Source organism: Lissotriton vulgaris, chromosome 8 (assembly GCF_964263255.1).
Source record: "Lissotriton vulgaris chromosome 8, aLisVul1.2, whole genome shotgun sequence".
Taxonomy (NCBI): Eukaryota; Metazoa; Chordata; class Amphibia; order Caudata; family Salamandridae; genus Lissotriton; species Lissotriton vulgaris.
Genome location: NC_141696.1, coordinates 1,214,879,280 through 1,214,899,239, shown reverse-complemented (window position 1 = coordinate 1,214,899,239; position 19,960 = coordinate 1,214,879,280). Strand labels below are relative to the sequence as shown.

The 19,960-nt window shown below is 45.8% G+C and overlaps 1 protein-coding gene across 3 annotated transcripts in view; it reads right to left on the bottom strand.

The window, feature by feature from the left end:
- Nucleotides 1–19,960, bottom strand: part of LOC147698511 (UPF0690 protein C1orf52 homolog B-like) — a 273,572-nt gene that overhangs the window by 184,332 nt on the left and 69,280 nt on the right. For all 3 annotated transcript variants that reach the window (XM_086935097.1, XM_086935099.1, XM_086935098.1), the window contains 2 exons: nt 7,718–7,780; nt 4,155–4,228 (listed from right to left, as the gene is read on the bottom strand). In XM_086935097.1, coding sequence (XP_086791223.1) covers nt 4,155–4,228; nt 7,718–7,780 — 137 coding nt within the window. The remainder of the gene's footprint in view (nt 1–4,154; nt 4,229–7,717; nt 7,781–19,960) is intronic.

Genomic DNA, 19,960 nt, shown 5'->3' with positions numbered 1-19,960 from the left:
CGTCTGTTTCCAAGGTAACTTGATATCCATTTAAGAGCGTTTCCTTCAACACCAATCTCAGCAAGACGCTCTAACAGAATGCGATGCGAGATGGTGTCGAAGGCCGCAGATAGGTCCAGTAGTATCAGAATGGCTGATTTTTTTGAGTCCAGGGACAGCCTTATGTTGTCCACAATCTCCAACAGGGCCGTTTCAGTGCTATGGGATGCCCTGAAGCCGGATTGGGTGTGGGTCGAGGAGTTTATTTGACTCCAAGTGGGCAACAAGCTGTTTGTTGATTAGGGTCTCCATGACTTTCCCAAAGAGTGGTAAAAGGGAGATGGGCCTATAGTTTACAAATTGATCTGGGTCAGCAGTGGGGTTTTTCAGAATGGGCCTAATTATTGCTTCCTTCCAGTGGTCAGGGACAGCACAATGTTGTATTGATTGGTTGAAAATATTGGTCAGGGTGGGGATCAGAGCTGGTGAGATTTTGTGTATGACTTCTGGCGAGGCAGGGTCACCCGGTGCTCCAGATTTCATTTTTAACAGCGCTTGGTTCACATCTTTTTCGGTCAGGAGTGACAACAGTTTCAGCGTGTTAACGTGGGTGACGAGGGAGTTTTGCCTTGTAATATGAGGGGTGCTGGCCTCATCCTCTGTCGTTTGTTGAGGAAACCGTTTATGAATTTCGGTTATTTTCTCATGAAAATAGGAGGCTACGGATTCCACCCAATTTTTGGAATCAGGGGGTGCCTGTTGTGTGCCTGGGGGTGTAGTGAACTCCTTAACAATATTAAACAGTTCTCGTTGGGAGTTAGCTGCTAGGGCGATCCTAATGCCTAGGTAAACTTTTTTGACCTCAGCAATGTCCTGCATATACTGTCTGTGAGCCACTTTATATAGGTACCAATCTTGGGCGCTTTTTGTCTGTCCCCATTTTTGCTCTGCCAACCTAGTGGAATGTTTTATTTGCTTGAGTTCTGGCGTAAACCATGGAGAATTATTTTTGGAGGCTTGGAGGTGCGCTCAGGTGCTATATCATCTAGCGCAGTGGTGATAGCTGATTCAAATTCCATGGCGGCTAGACTGGGATTGGTGCATTGGGAAATTGAGGGCGGGGAGAAGGATTTGCTAAAGGCTGGCATGGTGATTTTATTCCATGGTCTGCTTTTTTTCATCTTGCCTGGGCGGGTCGCCGGGATCTGAGATCCATTTATTGCGAATTCTATAATGAAATGGTCCGTCCAGAAGACTAAATCACTCTGTGTGATCGTGACCTTAGGGGAGTTTGTACAAATGAGGTCGAGAGTGTGTCCAGCTATGTGGGTTGGACCTGTGGGGAGTTGACAAAGTTGTAAGGCTTCTAGACTGGTGGTTAAGTCTATGGTGTAGGGATCAGTGGTGAGTTCAAGGTGGTAATTTACATCTCCCAGGAGGATGAAATTCTCTGTGGTTAGAGCATTAGGTGCTATTGCTTCTACTAATTTTTCAGAGAAATTTGTCTTGGAGCCGGGGGGTCTGTAAATAAGAGCTACCTTCCATGCTTCTTTGTTGCTCACGGTTATAGTGGCAATGAGCAACTCTCCCCAGCATTCGAGATGAGAGTCATTTATATAGATTTTTATAGCCGCATTATAGATTATTGCCGTCCCCCCCCTTTTTTGTTTCCGGGCGGTCGAGTCTATGTATTGTATAGGCCGGGGGAAGGGCTATGGCAATATCTGGTGCAGACGATTCCTGGTGCCAAGTTTCTGTGACAAACAATATGTCTGGTTTCACAGAGTCTAGGAGTGCCCAGATTTGTAGGGCGTGTTTGGCCAATGACCTTGCATTGCAATAGAGGCAGACTATGTTAGGTGGAGTCTTTCGGGCACAAATAGTTTTACGAGGTTTAGGTGGTTTGATAGAGGCAGGGTTGGACTGAAAGCTGGGGAGGTAGGAATTAGAAACTAACGATTTAGCTGGGTTAAGGTTGTGTAGTTCAGTAGTTGTATACCTGATAATGCCCATTTCTCGTTGCAGTGTGCGAGGGGAGTCGTGGCGGGAAACAGAGTAACGAGCAGGGTTTCTGGCGTCTGGAGTCGGCCGGGAGCGGACGGGCGCAGACGGGCTTGCCTTTGGCGCGCCGCTGTGCGCGTCCGCTCTGCGTGCTGTGCTAAGTAGGGCCAGTGGGCTGGGCCGTTAATGGGCTCGAGGCTTGGAGCGCTAACCCTGCTAATTCCAGGGGAGAGCGACGCTACCAAGATATATTTACTATGTTGCACTTTCTAAAATTCCGCATTCACTTTTTCAAATCTTTACGCCCTTTTTAGATTATACATATAAACTGTTATGTGTTTTGACTGTTGAAAGTAAACCTTTTAGTCTCACGCAATGTAGAAGGTCTGAAGCATATCATGGCTGCTGTTGCATTTTTAAACTTTCTAAACTAACATTCCAAATGGTGAGCATTACAATTTCATTAATACAATTTTTAAGTGTGTAGTTGAGTGTGGTGACTGGTAAGCACACTAGTCTGTATAAAGACGTTTGCTATTGATGTCAATTTCTTTGTCACTCGCTTGACCTCAAGGAGCATAGTGGCCGAGCAGTTGGTTGGCTACCCATCGAGTTCCATCCAGGATACTTGGGGGTCCACTCTGAGCCTCGAGGGCTCATGTGCAGTTACCCCAAGCGTCAGCTGTCACCGTGAGCTCGGCATACCTCCATCGAAACCCCCGGGTCTGTGTACAAATTCCAGGATATTGTCTACTTGCTTTGTAGGTACCTGTGATAGTGTGGTTTTTGTTGTTTATTGCATTTGCTAACATTTCGGTTTTTGAACATCTTTAAAGTAACATAATTGATGTAAAGTATCGTCTATTGGCAGGAAGGTTTTGCAATCCTTGATTTTGCTCAACAATGTTTGTGTAGTATGTCGCAAGCAATTGCTATTTGCAGACTCCTGGTGTGGTATCCTTACTGCATTCCATTTCCACTTTGTCTTTTCCATTTGCTGGTTGCTCTATACCTTTTTGGGGTCTGCAGTCATTAGAGTGTCCTGCTCATTAGAGCTTTGGGAAAATTACAACTTGACAGTGATAGTTGAGTGCATTTCATCAAGGGCCTTAGTTGTATACACATCTATTGTGTGTTAGACCAGACGAGGGATTAACTTGCTGTGCGTGGAATCACTGGCTCAATACACTAATATTGTGTAAGCAGTAATGGGTTTGTTATTGTGTTGTTTTGTGTACCATCAATTTGACCTGAACTGCTTATACTGTAAAATGTTTTATAATGGCACTGTTTTTAAAATTGAGTACTTGCAATCCTTGGCTGGACATTTCCATTTTATTGTTGGTTAGAGACCATATTGTACTTCATGGCCTTCCCATATACCCCTTCTCTTGAGCTGGGACTGCAGTCCCACTCATATCCAGAGAGCAAAGGATGCTTCAGTGATCCCCTCCACACTGCCTGTCGCTTACCCTGAGTGCTGATTGTTAGGGAGCTCGGCTTTGTCTCAGTTAGCGAGGTCAGAGGCTCCTGTAATGAATCCTCCAGGGAACCCGACCTGACATACTAGGGCACAGATGTACATATAGACTTAAGACAAAATCCTAACTTAAGTCTGTCTTAAGTCTGTCTTAAGACAAACTTAAGACAAAATCCTAACTTCTGTGAATACCAAAAGTAGTAAGTTTAGGATTTTGTCTTAAGTTAGTTCTGTGAATCGGGCCCATAGTGCTTATCTCCATTATGACGAAATTCAAGGACATTTCCCTTAAATAAACACATGTACATTAAATAGTGCTACAATTTTACAATAAAACAAAGACCCTATTTAGAGTTTGGCGGAGGCGGAACGGCAACAGATACCTCACCTGCCTTTTGTAGAGTCTATACTATCTATAGGGTCTCTATGCACTCTAAGTAGGGCAGCTAGGACAGCCGCAACCCTTTGGCAGATGCCCCAAATCTATTAAATCTACCTCAAGGCTTAAGTCTTCTTGGAAAGGGGAACACTGTAACACAACTCCCTGAAACAGACATAAAACATATTTGGTTTGATAAAATGTGAAGTTAAACATTTGACTTCCACATTCTTCTTGAAATTAGTTTTATGACATGGACTATTGTTTGACATCATTTGTACTTTATATGCATGAACACAGCAACACATAACTTACTTTAGTAACTTGTCCTTTGTGCCATATGTTAGATCCGTTTTCTGCTTCTGAGAAGTTGTATTTGCCACCAATTTCTGCAGAAATCAATAAAAAAGCTAATTAACACAAACGAAAAATGCAACTCTGCTTTCCCTAAATGTGGCTTTACACCAACACAGCCTTTTTTTATCATAATGCCTGAAGGACCTAACAGGCTTCCAACAGCCTTGCATCTGCACCTGGACTTTGCCATCTGTGAGTCTACTCTGCCAAGTGGCGCCAACCCGGTCCTGGACCGTTGGAGGTAGGCTTAGGGTGCTTGCTACCCTCTGTAGATTCGGTGGAACCAATACATCGCCTCCGCTGAGCGGCGCAACCCCAAGCAAAACCAACGCATCTTCGCTACTGTGTGGATTGGACCCATTGGAAAGATCCACATGTCGCCGAAGCCTGCATCTCCTTCGTAACCACTGCTGTGCGGCCCATCCTCAGTATAGGGTAGGCCCTCACATCTCTCTTTGACGGCAGTCTCGACAACGATGGCAAACACGGAATCGCAGCTGCTTGGAACCAATGCCCTGCCCTGACTGCGCAACGCATCCCTGACTCCGGACTTTGCATTGCAAGCATTCGTTGATAGGATCCTCGTAGCCGACACAATAGGACCTCACACCGCAGCCTCAACACATTGCCTCTGCTGCGCAACTCATCTTCAACACGACCCACATAACGTTCCACATACCAGGATTTAAGGTACTCTGTTCAGCATGCCTAGGTGTCCCTGTAGCCAGCCCACACTCCATCGACCTGAACTTGTGACTTTAGTGCGGCCAGATATCCCCAGTTGGCGCTTTACGCCTTTTGGCTCTATTTTCTCTAAAAACCTTAACATTCAAGATCTCGGATTCTACGAATTGAATTTTTGTCATTTTGGTCTTGTTTTATTTATTGAATTCAGCTCTATTCCTCTAACCTGGCGTGGGATAATTTTTGTGGCATTTCTACTGTTTTACTGTTTCAAGTGTTGCACAAATACTTTACACATTGCCTCTAAGTTTAGCCTGACTGTTCTGTGCCAAGCTAACAGAGGGTTGAGCACAACTTAATTTGGGATTGCTTGTGAATTACCCTAACAAGGATTGTGGTTGCTGCTTGGCCAGGGCTCACACCCCGGTCACCCAATACACCAATTTGTAACATTGGTGATCAGTGGTGAAGACAGGACTTGTATTTGTGTAGGGCCATACAGTGATTTGGTGTACACTAACATCCCAAATCTAAGACCAATTTGAGTTTTAAATTCTAATTGGCCTTTTTGTTCTAAATTCCTTCCTACCATACCTGACTGATTTTGTCTGTGACCTCACCTGCAAACTTGGAGTTTGAGCTTGTCATCCTGGAGAGCTATATTGTGGCTCGATGCAGGGCTTTTGCCATGAGATGGGCTGCCAACTAGCAGGATGGAGCATCAATAAGGCGGAGCTCAAAAAGACCTTGAGAGCATGTGCAGAGGCCCATCAGTTGTCAGTCGCAAATGATGACCAGGAGGAAGAGGAGGATGAGAAAGCATCAGAGCGCAACCTCCAGGAGAGTCCTAGAATGCAACCTGTTGGGGGGGTGGATAACCTAATCCCAGGATTAAAAAATTCCCTCCCGTGCAGGGAGTAGTGTGTTCTCTCGGAGCTTGTCCCCAGAGGAGCTGGTGGAAAGGAAGACAGACAAAGAGGTTAAGCTACAGATGGCTCAGTTGAAGATGGAAGAGAGGAAACTGGTCACGGAGGAGGAAATTACCTTGGAGACTCTTGAGACGAGCTGGACATCAATGCCAAACAGGCAAAGTCCACCAATGATGGTGGTAGCATTTCTGCAGTGCCCTCTGGAGACAAGAGGGTCCGTCTTCCCAAAGGTCTGGTACCTGACTTTGTTGTGGGGGATAGTGACAAGTAGTTGGAGGCTTATTAGATTGCCTTACAGATGCACAAGATCCCTGAAGAGGATTGGGGGGATAGTTTGTGGAGGCATATCCCTAGTGAAGGGAGGGTCATCCTACTGGCCCTAGAAAAGGTAGTAAGATTTAGGTATCCCCATGTCAGGAAGCATGGTCTGATCCCAGAGAAGTACAGAGAGAAGTTTAGGAATACTCCGAAACTAGCCCAACAGACCAACGTGGATTGTGTGGATTCAAGCAAGCTGAAGACGGCTGGAATGCCAGAAACCGGTCCTCGGAAGCTTGTTTCCGGTCCAGGGAAGGCATGGCTTGGCAGTTCGGGCTGGACTATTCCCATGAGGCACAGGGTCAGACTGATTTGCATATGGCCATGTCTGAACTGGGGTGGTGTGGAGTGCAAAAAAACGATGGATTTAGGCCCAGATCTCTGTACTGGGGTGAATGTATGACATTGTTCTGCATTCTGTCCATCAACTGTGGTTTTTGCATTTTAGTAGTAAGCAGCATGAAACAACACAAGGATTGGTGGGAGCAAGTAAACCCAGTGCTTCAAAGGTGACCAAGGGAGCTGTACTGTGTTCCCCCTGGCTCCTTACAGCGCTGACTCAGGATGACTAAAGTGCGCATGCCTGGTTGGCCTCCCTAATAACCCTGTCCAACCAGACATGCGCACTTAACGTAATAGTGGTCATACCTGCTGCATGCCCATCATCAGGGATTGGCCAAGCCCTGTCCAGAAGTTGTACAACACAATGCCATCTGCGCTAGGTCACCAGTATGAATGCATTTTTAAAAATCAATTGATTTTTTAAATTAATGGTAATGGAGATGTGGTGGGGGGCACTACCAAGCACAATGAAGAAACCGCCACTGCCGGCCTCGTGTGTAGGGTAACTCAGGCCCATGGGCAGGACTTCTTCCACCCTATGGCCCTGGAGTGGGGTGGGGAGGTGTTCCAGAGGAGGATCATAGTTAGTCCCCAGATGCCCTTAGACTGCATTCTGCCGTATGAGTTGTGCCCGGTATCAGGAGAACTAAGAGGGGTGGGGACTTGCCCATAGTGCTTGCCTGCCTGTGCAATGTTCTGTGCTTCTTTGATTGAGTGCGTCCACAATATATGTAGAACATAATCGGTAAGTTCACTTATTTGAGTATTAACAATATCACCAGAAAGCAGTCCTGTTAGCGCAAATGTTTTGTCAACTGATGCAATACTATATTCATCTTCTTTTCATTTTCAAAACATACTGATAAAATAAGGTGGTAAATGCAGATATTTCTTCAGCATTAACCCCCAAATAACACCTTGGCATACTCCCTGTCAGTAGCATGACAAAAAGTGCCCAGTGCATTCTGTAGTGACTTCCCTCAGATGCCTCTGGTGGAACACTCACAGTCAACATTCCACCTGTACCATGGACTTTCAAAACACCCACATTGCTTCAGAAACACGGGACTAAAGGCAGCAGACACAACACATAGTATATAACATTTATGACTGATAAATATAAGCAAAAATATTGTGTCTGTTTTTATTTCATCCTGAAACTCTCTGCTAATATATACTTGCCTGCATAACATTACACATACAAGACGCAACATAAAATGTGTTTGGACGCAGATTGCGCAGCTTTACCTGTGAAACCTGTAGGATTTCAGCTACGTAGATGCGTCGTTCATCGTTAACCTTGTGGTATGCCTGATATGAGATATAAGGAAAAGTTCAAAAGAAATGTATTCTACAAGGTAACCAAAATTTTTTTTTAAAATTCAGACAAATAAAGAAGCTTATTCGGAAAATTGACTATTACTCGTTCCTGACAATTTCCGACTTTTTAGCATCAAATTAGGTAGTTAAATAAAGATTGAATCATACAATTCCAACATTCCATTCGATGACGAAATACAACACTTTAAATGATGGGTACCTACCAATATTAATAGGCTAATGTGGTTGGTTTCTTTAGGACAACAGATGGATTTTTCCAGTGGCAATATTGGATTTGCTGAAAGTGTTGATCGCCCTTTTGTTTCAAACACAGGACTGTAGTTTTAAAACGAGGTAGGGTTGAAGTCTTCATATCAGGGATAAACTTATGAATGTACTTAGGAATTTGTTTGGAAATTGTATATGTGACCTTTGTGATGCAACAATTCATCTTCATATTGTTAAAACTTACACCCATCTTGATCATGTCTGACGAGCAAGAAGTACATTAACAATTGTGTCTCGCCCTTCAGTTTTACCTATAAACATCATCTCCCATGTGAGAATAAAGGCTTTTCTCGGTTCTGAGGGATAGCAGTTCCACGTCACAGGTTGAGATGTTGATCAGTGGTTAAAACACAGACTACATGGGCACGGCTACACATGCATTGAGCAGCTTTCTCTTCTATTTCCATAAAACGGAAGTCCTCAGGACATTGGGTGTTGGTGTTAAGGATTTTAGTGCAAATTTTATTTTTGTGCATCATTGAAAATGTGTAGAATGTAGTTTTACACTCAATTACAATTGTTCACACTGATGTTGTGCTATTATTTTTAAACTAATATCATGTAAAAGTGTGTTTTCCTGACTCTTGTTAAGTAGGCCTCAATTTAGGTCTAGCAGCCATGTTTTCTAAAATGAATGTCTTCTGTCGGCACATTTCACTGTTATTTCAGCAGCACACAGTCAAGCAGACTCGTGTTTGTTTTTTTGTTGTTGTTTTTTTTAGTGTATATTATATAGCGCATGGCTACCCCAACGGGGTGTCCCGGCACTTGCATTGGGAACCCGTCCTGGCTTTTCCCTGTGAGATAACCAGCAGGCATCCCACCGCGGGGGGGGGGGGGGCGTAGTGGAGATTAAGCAAGCTATTGCCCAGAGTTGCAGAACCCGTCCTGGCTTTTCCCTGTGAGATAACCAGCAGGCATCCCGCCGCGGGGGGTGTAGTGGAGATTAAGCAAGCTATTGCCCAGAGTTGCAGAGTGTGAACCCGTGATTCGAGCAGGCACCAAAGTGAGAATCCGTGGACACTTGGGCTCAGACCCTGCCGGGTCGGGAATTGAACCCTGGTTACGGGTCTGACCTAAGCTTCCGGGTATGCCTCCTCTAACCATTGAGCCACACTTATCCATTGTCATTGCTCCTGTTGTTCTCAAAGCAATTTTCCTAGCTTGAACACAAAAACTGTAACTACTGTCACGGTCCTTCTGTTAGCTCCCTTATCCTGCTCATTCATAATAGCTTGCTGTTGTTCATGTATATAGTTTGTTCTACAACCTCCGAACGGCATTAACATAGAGACGGCAGAATCAATATTCATCTGGGATAGTAGTAGGTGTTAAGGCAATATGACGCTTAATTAAACTGTGTTCTGGTTTGATACATTTGCTCACATCATGATGAATTTGCATTTTCCATTCTGTTCCATGAGATGATTACCTATATAAACCCTCGAACCTGGGGGTGAGCAAGAAGGCTTTCTGATTCTGCTACGGATGCTCTGTTTCTCTATTGACTTTGCTTCTTGCGCGGCACTTAGAATATTTTTTTATTTTGATTTCTGCACTGCTGTATTTTTATGAGAGCCTTCATGGTGTGTATTCTGTGCCGCATCTTTTGAATTTAGTAATATACCCTTACATGTATTCAGTTGATCGAGTTCTCAGTTAGTGAGTATGCCTTTTACTTTTTGGACTGTATTGCTGCTATTTTGATGTTTTGGGAGGTGCCTTGCCTCGGGGACACTTTGCCTCATGAAGATAACATTTAACACCCTCTCCGATTCATCAATCCGTGGGCTCCTGGTGAAGTAAAAGTTTGAGATGCAAGTATTGTGAGGGACCCCATGCCCACACTGGTGAAGTAATATTGAATAAGCAGTTTTTTGTGGCAGATCTCACAAGGGAACTTAACTGAGGGTGATATTGGGGATGTGGACACACCTGGCGTGACTACAGGTGCTCCAGAGGAATAGTCAGTGTTGCACATGATAAAATCGGACAGCCGGGCGTCAGAAATTATTGGGTGCGATAAACCTCAGCTATACTGACTTTTTTGCAGAGTAGCATGCAGATGTTGGTATTTACTGCTCTAAAACCATCACATCAGACTAAATATCAGGACTTTTCCCCTTTGTTAAACTGCAGCACATTTCACCTGATGACATTTGCAAACTTCATTATACCTGTAATTGGGTGCGATTAACAATGCACAATTGAGATCGCAGAGGAATCGCACTGTTAAGGGCCATTTGTAATCACAGTCACTGTGGCTACTCCCTTGATCTATAAAGCTGAAGGCACTTGTTGTGTTAAAGCTTTAAAAAAGCTCAAGATTCACATTTGGGCATACCCAAAACACTTAAGGCAACCCATCTAGGTAGCTCAAAAATTAATAAACGAAAATGGTTGGGAATGGCTTGCAACAAAGGACAAGTGTTCTGCCCCATTCCGACTTATTGTTTGTACCTTATCTTTTCCATGGCAGTAAAGGCAGTGCTTAATTTGTACAACAATAAGTGCCAGGGCTCTCGTCAGGAAGCCACTGCAGTCTACACCAGACATTGCCCCTTACAAAGCTGGCCAATGACAGTTTCAACACAACACTAACCCTCCCACTCCTACACGTGTTACAATTCGGACTATTTCAGAGCAGCTTGAGCGACAAGTAAGTCATTTTTAATTTATATGAACTTACTAATTACCTGTTGTGGTCATCTCTAAATTATCAAGATAGCGCCACCTTATGGCAGACGGTCATAAGCGTTGGTGTTGACAATTAAGTGCCGGTGCCGGTGCCGAGCACCGGAAACCACTGGCTCAAATTAAGCACTGAGTAAAGGACCAATTACATGTAAATTAGTCTCGGTCCTGCCCCAAATGTAACAATCCTGTCCAAATTCCTAGGCCCGGGAAGGTGAACACGAGCAATCTTAGTTCCTTTTCAGCTATACTGATTTAAAGGGTGTTCCCTATCCATCACTATTCCGCTAAGTGAGTTGTCCCAGTAGAGGTGGAAAAATCACTGTACAGTGTGGGACTCCAACTGTATTGCACAAATTTGTTGCATAATGTGGCCAATCCAAAAAAGAAAATGGAGAGGGCCTCTGTACTTGGATATAACAGCAGGGTTAAGGGAAATATCACAGTCTAAACAAGCATTGGCATAGCCAATAGGTCTCGCTTTTGGGACATTATAAGTATTTAGTTATGCAGCACAATATCCTTGGTGCAACAACATCAACTGTTGCTTGGCTAAGCACTTGTAAGGTCCCAAAGGCGAGACCTATTGGCTATGCCAATGCTTGTTTTCTATGAAGCGGATGTGAAACCACACCTAGTAACTAAAGTCTACTTTTCTCGCTCCAGTGATTGGCTGCAGTTTGCGATAGGTTAATGAGGAAATGACTCACCCAGCCCAGCCCACGCAGGAGGAATTACACAGCGACAATTATGAAAAATAAAATAATACACACCTAGAGTGGCCTCAGAGAGGAACTAGTCTCTCCCAGGGTCTTTATGGCAAATGAAAAACCTTATTACTCACCCCAGAGCTCAACAACTCTTCACTGCCCCTAAATCCAATTTTACTCCACGTCTCCAAGCTCCGGGTACGAGCTCCGGGTTTGCAGCAGCCTACCGTGGTCCTTGCTCTCTCGTGAACTTACTCACTCCATAAGTCCGAGCTCTGAGTCTGTAGCAGCCTCCTCTGGTACCTGCTGCCTCGGGAACTCACTCACTCCACAAGTCCGAGCTCTGGGTCTGCAGCACAGCAGCCTCCCCTGGTGCCTGCTGCTTCGGGGACTCACTCACTCCACAAGTTCGAGCTCTGGGTCTGTAGCAGCCTCCCCTGGTGCCTGCTGCCTAGGGAACTCACTCACTCCACAAGTCCGAGCTCCGGGCCTGGAGCAGTCTCTCCAGGGTGCCTGCTGCCTCGGGAACTCACTCATTCCACAATTGCGAGCTTCGAGTATAGAAAAGGCTCCTTGGAAAATCACTCACTTGAAAAGTCAAAGCTCTGAGCCGCCTCCTGGGGTACTTGCTTCTTTGGGAACTCGCTTACTCTACCACACTATCAGTCTGAGCTCCGGGTCTGGAACAGACTCCCGGGGTGCCTGCTCCCTCGCGATATCTCTCACTCTATCAGTCCAAACTCCTGTCTGGGGCAGCCTCCCGGTGCGCTTGTTTCCTCAAGAGCTCACTCACTCTTGGAGTCCGAGCTCTGGGCGGGAGCAGCCTCCCGGGGTGCCTGATTCCTCAGGTACTCACCCACTCCAAAAGTGCGAGCTACGGGTCTGAGGAGCCTCCCGGGGTGCCTGCTCTCTCATCTCTGGCACCATTGAGTGACAGAGCACCAGCAACCGTGAATAAGAATAGAACAACAATGCCCCTGCACTATACAAATTCAGAACATAATAGTGATGATGTCGTAGAAAGCGACGATCAATTAGTATACATCCACACTTTCGGAGTGACTTTAAGAGAATCAAATATCCAAGTTCAGGTACATAAGTTCCAAAAAAGAAGAAAAGTTCTGTTCCTGGTGTTTAAGTAAATGTTTTATTGTTCCTTTGATAATGCCAACACGTGTTTCATCGCAGGGAACTTACTGCGAATCTTCACGGCTATTTGAAGAAAGTATGACGAAATTATCAAAGTTGTTGGAAATGCCGTTTCCAGGCAATGCTTATGTTAGGTTCGAGATCTGTTACACGCTGCCCGTCATCGGAAAACGGCACCGGGAACCTCAAGAGGGAGTTCAGCACAACTAAGGTGTACCCGCCTTTTTGATAATATTACGTCTTAAACAAGACCCCCCGTGAATACCCGTCAACTCCTCCCGGTCACTACACACAACAGTACTGAACAAGATCCCTTATCCACGCAGGCAGCGTGTAACAGATCTCGAACCTAACATAAGCATTGCCTGGAAACGGCATTTCCAACAACTTTGATAATTTCGTCATACTTTCTTCAAATAGCCCTGAAGATTCGCAGTAAGTTCCCTGCGATGAAACACGTGTTGGCATTATCAAAGGAACAATAAAACATTTACTTAAACACCAGGAACAGAACTTTTCTTCTTTTTTGGAACTTATGTACCTGAACTTGGATATTTGATTCTCTTAAAGTCACTCCGAAAGTGTGGATGTATACTAATTGATCGTCGCTTTCTACGACATCATCACTATTATGTTCTGAATTTGTATAGTGCAGGGGCATTGTTGTTCTATTGTTATTTGTGTGGATCCTCTAGGTCCAACATTGAGCGGTTGTGTGAGATTACCGCTCGCCCTTTTTGCCTGTACCAACCACCACACCGTGCTCTCTACTTTGCGGACATACAGGTGTGCGCCCTATTTCCCTGGTAAATATAAAAATCTCCTTGTTGTATAACTCAAACCGTGAATAAGAAGCCGGTCCAGTGAGGAGTGAGTCCCAGTGGCTAGTCTCAGAGTTCACCTGCGGTGGCGAGTGACAGCTCCATCGACCAGTCGGTAAGTACCCTTGACCAAGGGAGCACCCCTACTGGAGCTTGAAACAGGTCCAGTGATAAACCAGTGATCACGTTTAAGTATAACTGAGGGTGCCCCTCCAGTGGCGGGTGAGTGGCAAGTCCAGAGAAGACTGAGTTTAGTTAGCTATAACTGAGGGAGCTCCCCCAGTTGTGAGGGATGAAGAAGTCCAAAGATGAATGTGTGACCTTAGCTATAACTGAGGGTGCTTCCCCAGTGGCGAGCAACAGGTCCAGCGAGCATCCACTGAGCACCTCTAGCTACGACTGAGGGAGCTCCTCCTGTGGTGAGTAAATGGCAGGTCCAGCTTGCATCGAGTGAGTACCTCTAGATATGACTGAGGGAACTCCTCATGTGGCGAGTGAGAAACAGATCCAGCCATGAGTGTGTGGTGATGCCAGCAATGAGTGAGTTCCTCTAGCTAAGAGTGAGTGAGCTCCTATGGCCTCAGAGAGGGACTCGTCTCTTACAGGGTCTTTATGGCAAATTAAAGGTGGGCATCTTTTATTCCCACATAAATACAACAGTTTAGGCATTAAACAAGTGTGGGGAACATATGCGCTGGACTCTATCAAGACCAGAGAATATTTGAAGCCAAGAAAAAGGTGCACATTAAGGGGTTAACTACTTCAATTTTAAAGCATTTTAAGGCAAATCTCATGGGGCCAGAAATCAAACGTGTTTTAGCTGTTAAAGGAAGATGGGATGGGATCTAATTTGCATAGATATTATTCATTAAACAATTCAACCATATGCCCAGAAGACAAGTTTCAAGCTACAAATATTCAGTGACGTCGAAACGGTTGGTGGTATAAGCAGCAGGGATAGATCAGAGGGTTAGTGCAGTTGCGGCGGAGACGTGCGCAGACCCCAGAAAGGATACCTCTGGCAGCCGTTTTTCTATCACACGTGTGATGCAGCGTTTTCCTGCCACCCGTGGACTCGGCATGAAACTTGAACTCAGCGTGTACTGAAAATGACGAGGAACACAATGAACCTGCCTGCAGCCTTAAACATTATCGAGTAATCGGGTGAGGTGTGAACAGCGACACTGCCTAAAGTGGAGCTCAGAGTGAAGTCAGACGCGCGTGCGCTACAGGGTCTGTTCCAGAATTGTGGTGGGTTTTGTGGAAGTTTGGGGTTCTAGACAGGACTGACGGACTGGACGCAGAGAATGGACTGAGGTCTAGACAGAGGGGCTGAATAAAAAGACTTCAGAGAGGGGCTGACAGGACAGCAAGACAGACAGAGAAACATGGGTAGCTGACTGGAGAGGTGGACAGACAGGACAGAGGGACTTACAAAGAAACATGGCATACGGACCGAAGAGATGAATTGACAGGGACAGGACAGAGGGAATGACAGGGAAATATGGCAGGCGGGCCGGAGAGACAGACTGACAGGAGCAGGACAGAGGGACTGACAGAAAATCATGACAGAAGGACCAGAGAGACAGACTGACAGGGACAGGACAGTGGGACTGACAGAGAAACAAGACAGGCAGACTGAAGATATGCACTGACAGGGACTAGCCAGAGGGACAGACAAAGAAACATGACAGGCGGACTGGAGTGAATGGCAGGGGCACAAAAAAGGGACCGACAGAGAAGCAAATCAGGCGGACAGGAGAGACGGACTGACAGGCACAGGACAGAGGCACAGTAAAGAGGGACTGACAGGGAAACATGGCAAATGGAGTGACAGACGAGGCCTGGCCAGAGGGACTGAGAGAGATACCTTGCAGGCGGACTGGAGAGAGGGACTGGCAGGAGTGAGCGACCGATAGAGCAACATGACAGGCGGACTGGAGAGAAGGACTGACGGACAAGACAGAGGGACTGACAGGGAAATATGAAAGGCGGACCGGAGAGACAGACTGACAAGGAATGGACAGAGCAACCGACAGAGAAACATGGTAGGCGGACTGTAAAGACGGAATGACAGGGACAAGACAGAAGGACTGAGACCTATTGCATTGCAAATGCTTGTTCTGTGCTGTTATGCGGAACTGCGGTACCACATTACAGGAAATAAGTGGAAGTCTAATTATAAATGTGTCATAATTCTGATTGGGTTTGCCGGAAATTACCCTGAAGCCTGGGGTCAAAACTTCACAGGGGACATCTTGATGCCTCTGCCTATTGTGGCAAGAAGTGACGAGCAGCGCCGGTTTCTAACATTAGACAATATGTACTTTAGGTAAAGAGAAAACATGGCGTCTGGCACCAACTAGTGATCAGCCAGAGAAGCTGCTTTGTAATGAAAATTACAGGCGTGCTCACATTTTTTTTAAAAAAGCGCACGAGAGAGGAGGGGGCCTTTATTTATTTATTTATTTGTTAACATTTGTAATGCGCACAGCTACCCAACAAAGGGTTTCCCGGCGCTGCAGATCCCAATAGCAATGCAGTTACAGAAAACTAGATGTTAAAGAGCCATGTTTTTAAGGCTTTTCTGAATTTGATGTAATTCGACTCAGACCGCAATGTATGTGGCATTGAATTCCAGAGAGAAGGTCCTAGGAATGAGAAGGACTTGCCACCCATGCGTGACAGCCTGGTCCTTGGAATTTCAAAATGATTTGCCGTGGAAGACCGAAGAGATCTGGAAGGACGGTAGGGGCGCACCAGGTTTTGCAGATATTTAGGAGCGGTGTTGGTGGAAATCCTGTGCATAAAACATAGAGATTTGAATTTAACTCGGTTTTCAATTTTTAGCCAGTGTAACTTCCTGATGTATTTAGTGGTTGGAGTAGAGATGGGAATTTTACAGAGTAGTCTGGCTGCTGCATTTTGCACTGATTGCAACCTGCGGACAGTAGTTTTGTTCGCCCCCAGGTACAAAACGTTGCCATAATCTAGCCTAGATGTTATTAGGGCATTGACAACTGTTTTCTTGGTGTTTTCAGGCAGCATCCAACAGATCTTTTTTAGCCATTTTAATATGGCAAAGCAGGTGGCTGAAGTCTTTACCGCTTGCTGATGTAAACTGAGTGAGTCGTCAATAATGACGCCCAGGTTGCGAGCATGAGTAACCGGGGTAGGGGGGGTGCCCATTTCAGTTGGCCAATGTTGGGGTCCCCAAAGTTCTTTATTTTTGCCCAACACGATTAACTCGGTTTTTTCGCTGTTAAGTTTTAGGAAGTTTTTTTGCATCCAGTCGACGATTTTACAGAGTCCGAGTTGTAGGGTGGAGGAATTATCAGAATCTGCAGCTGATAAAGAAAAAAGCAGCTGGGAATCATCAGCGTAGGAAAACATTAAAAGCCCTGTTTCCTCCACTATTTTGGCCAGGGGGCTCATATACACGTTGAAAAGCAACGGGCTAAGAATAGAGCCCTGTGGAACTCCGTGTTTGAATGTCATGGTATCGGAGCAGGCAGTTTGTGAGAAGACCTGGAACGTGCGGTTTTCCAATAATGATCTAATCCAGTTGAGAGCTGCCCCACGGATGCCCAGGGAGTGGAGTGTTTGGGCGAGGACCGCATGCGACACGGTGTCGAATGCCGCGCTGAGGTCGAGCAGCACAAGTGCCACTGTTTCGCCCTTGTCCACCATGCGGCGGATATTTTCGGTTACCCCCAGCAAGGTAGTTTCTGTGGAAAAGCCTGCACGAAATCCCGACTGGTGGGATGGTAATAGGTCATGAGTGGTAATGAAATCAGTGAGGCAACGATGTACATGTTTCTCCAATATTTTTGCAAAGGTGGGCAGCAAGGATATTGGGCGGAAGTTAGCTGGCCTGTGCCTGTTTCCCTTCCAGGAACGAGCAGAGGCCCCATATGTTTGCAAGTTAATTACAAACATATGGTGTCAAAGCTCACTACGGCAAGGGAATCACCAGACGTGCGCGCATTGCCATTAAAAGCAATGCAATGCGTGCACGTTTTTGACTGAAAAGGTGCATCAATGGCTCAAGTTGTTTCTCCTACCCAGCGCATGCGCGCTGTGTAGGCGAGACCTAAAAACGGCTTGAAACCATGCCTGGTAACACAATCTAACCAAGTTATCTAATAATCTATACAAGTGTGCAAACATCACAGAACAAACCACAAAAACCCCACGGTTCTCATAAATGAATCTTTCTCATGGAGTAAAATATAATATGTTTATTAATTTTTTTCTAGCGTAATAAAGTGTTGTCATATAATAATTTTTATACAATTTGTACACACAAAACCCTTCAAGAGTACAATATATGCATTAATATACAGACAATGCTCAAAGAATCATAATGTGGCCAAAAATACTCTCCAATCTGCTTCCAAACATGCACTTTATTAAAAAGTCTTGGAAGGAATCTGAATGGGTACAGCTACCTGCGCACCAAGATGTCAGCCATGTCTGAATATTCCTGCAAAGTTCCCTTCTCTGTTTGGCCTCATAAAGTCACATGGAGTAATGAAACTACTGTGGAAGTAAAAAGTAAGGTCAAATGGTGATACTCCTAAAATCACCCAAGATGAGACTGCAAAATAACTGCTTGTCCCGCTGTAACTCAAGTGAAATGTCTCTCCATGCTTTGATGAGGATGCAAGATGGCACGTTCCACAGAAGTGTGCACAGAGATCTTCCCTATAAATGATGCTCAGAGGTTAGATGGTGGGTATTGTCACAGCAGTATAATCCTAGATAGGAAGCTAACTGATATAGGCGATGAACAGCACGCACGAAACCCTTTAGAAAATGCACTGAGAGACCCGTGGCAGGTATAGAAACATAACTTTAAGCACTCAAGAATAGTTCCAGAGCAGCTAGCCTGTGGAATGTGGGTGCCTTGGCCCAAACCCGATGGATGAGAAACAAACTTCTCTAAGTTGAGGTGTTGAGTTGGTGCCTGAAACCGAGGCAGTCAGAGAAGTGTTTTTAAAATGAATAAACTTCCCCGAAAACGTAAGGGCACCCTGACAGTAGACAGAGAGTGAATTCTTAGTGCTGAAGCTTAGAGGATAAAGCAAAACCAAAGGGGATGATGGACGGAGTGTTGAACATTGCAAGCACTCAACAGCAGTCAACTGATCTGGGTTTAATTAATCATCATTCTTTAGCTCATGCTGCCACCCCAGTTCACGGTACAAAAGGGGGTGGTAATGGACGGAGCATCTGAACCAATCAAACACTCACACCCAGCAGTCGAAAGATCTGGGTTTAATCCATCACCGTTCTTTAGCCCACTCTGCCACCACAGTTCAGACATGGCTATATGCAAATCAGTCTGACCCTGTGCCTCATGGGAACAGTCCAGCCCGAACTGCCAAGCGATGCGTTCCCTGGACCGGAAACAAGCTTCCGAGGACCGGTTTCTGGCATAGAAGCGCCTGACTTCCTGGTCACTCGGCGATCGTGGTGGTCCTTTTGTTCTTGGCCCGGGTTGCGGCGATGACTTTTCGGCAATGAGTGGTGGGATCCCGCTTGATGATGCACAACCGCAGGGTGGGCTCCCCCTCTGGTTTGGAAGTATCTGCAATGCGGGGTGGGCTCACGCTATTTTAAATATCTATAAAGCGGGGGGGCTCCCGCACTGCAGGCGCACTGTCGGGTGGGCAACCGCTATCCTGGTACCACGGGGAAATCCCTACAATGGGGATTCCTTCAAAAAAGACAGCAGCTCAGCGCTGCACATCCCAAGCTTTCCTCCCTCTTGGGCAATTAAAGGAATAAAGCACAGCGCTCACAAGGCGCTAGAATCACAGAGAGTCCAAGCCTAAAAGTTCCTCCAGGTTCAGGGGGCATAGCTGGGCTCAGGGAGGCCAGCACACATGGCCCTCAAGCAGGGAGGTAGCCCCCATGGCGGTTCCTCCTGGGCCCCAACAGCAGCAAGCCCCCAGCACAGAACAGAACAACTTTCATGGGGTCACAGTCCCTATATTTATACCAAAAAATCTCTTTGTCTGTAGTGCAGGGCATGGGGGAACCAGATGGAAATGGTTCAGGGGGGATTTGGAGCACTTTGTTTTCCAAGCTCCTCTTCCCCTTTTTCAGGTGGGGCTAGGTGATCAGGCACACCACAGGGGGCGGAGCAGGCATTGTACAGGCTGGGCACAGTCCTATTCAGAGTCAGGGGATTACTCCTCCCACTACTCCCAGCACAGATGTCCCATTCAGCCTAGTGCTGACTCACTCTGCCCCTCCTGGAGCCACACAAGCCTCCCAGCCCCTGTCACTCACAAGCCAGACATGCAATTCACATCAGGCAGGCAGACATAGCACACAGAAATGCTTTCTTCTAAAAGTGGCATTTCCCAACTAGTCATAATAAATCTGTGCCAACCATTGTGCAGCATTTATTATTAACATTCCATACATACTAAACTCGACCACTTGGCTCCTCCCATACCATGAATTATCACTGACACTCACTGATCAGGAAATCCCCA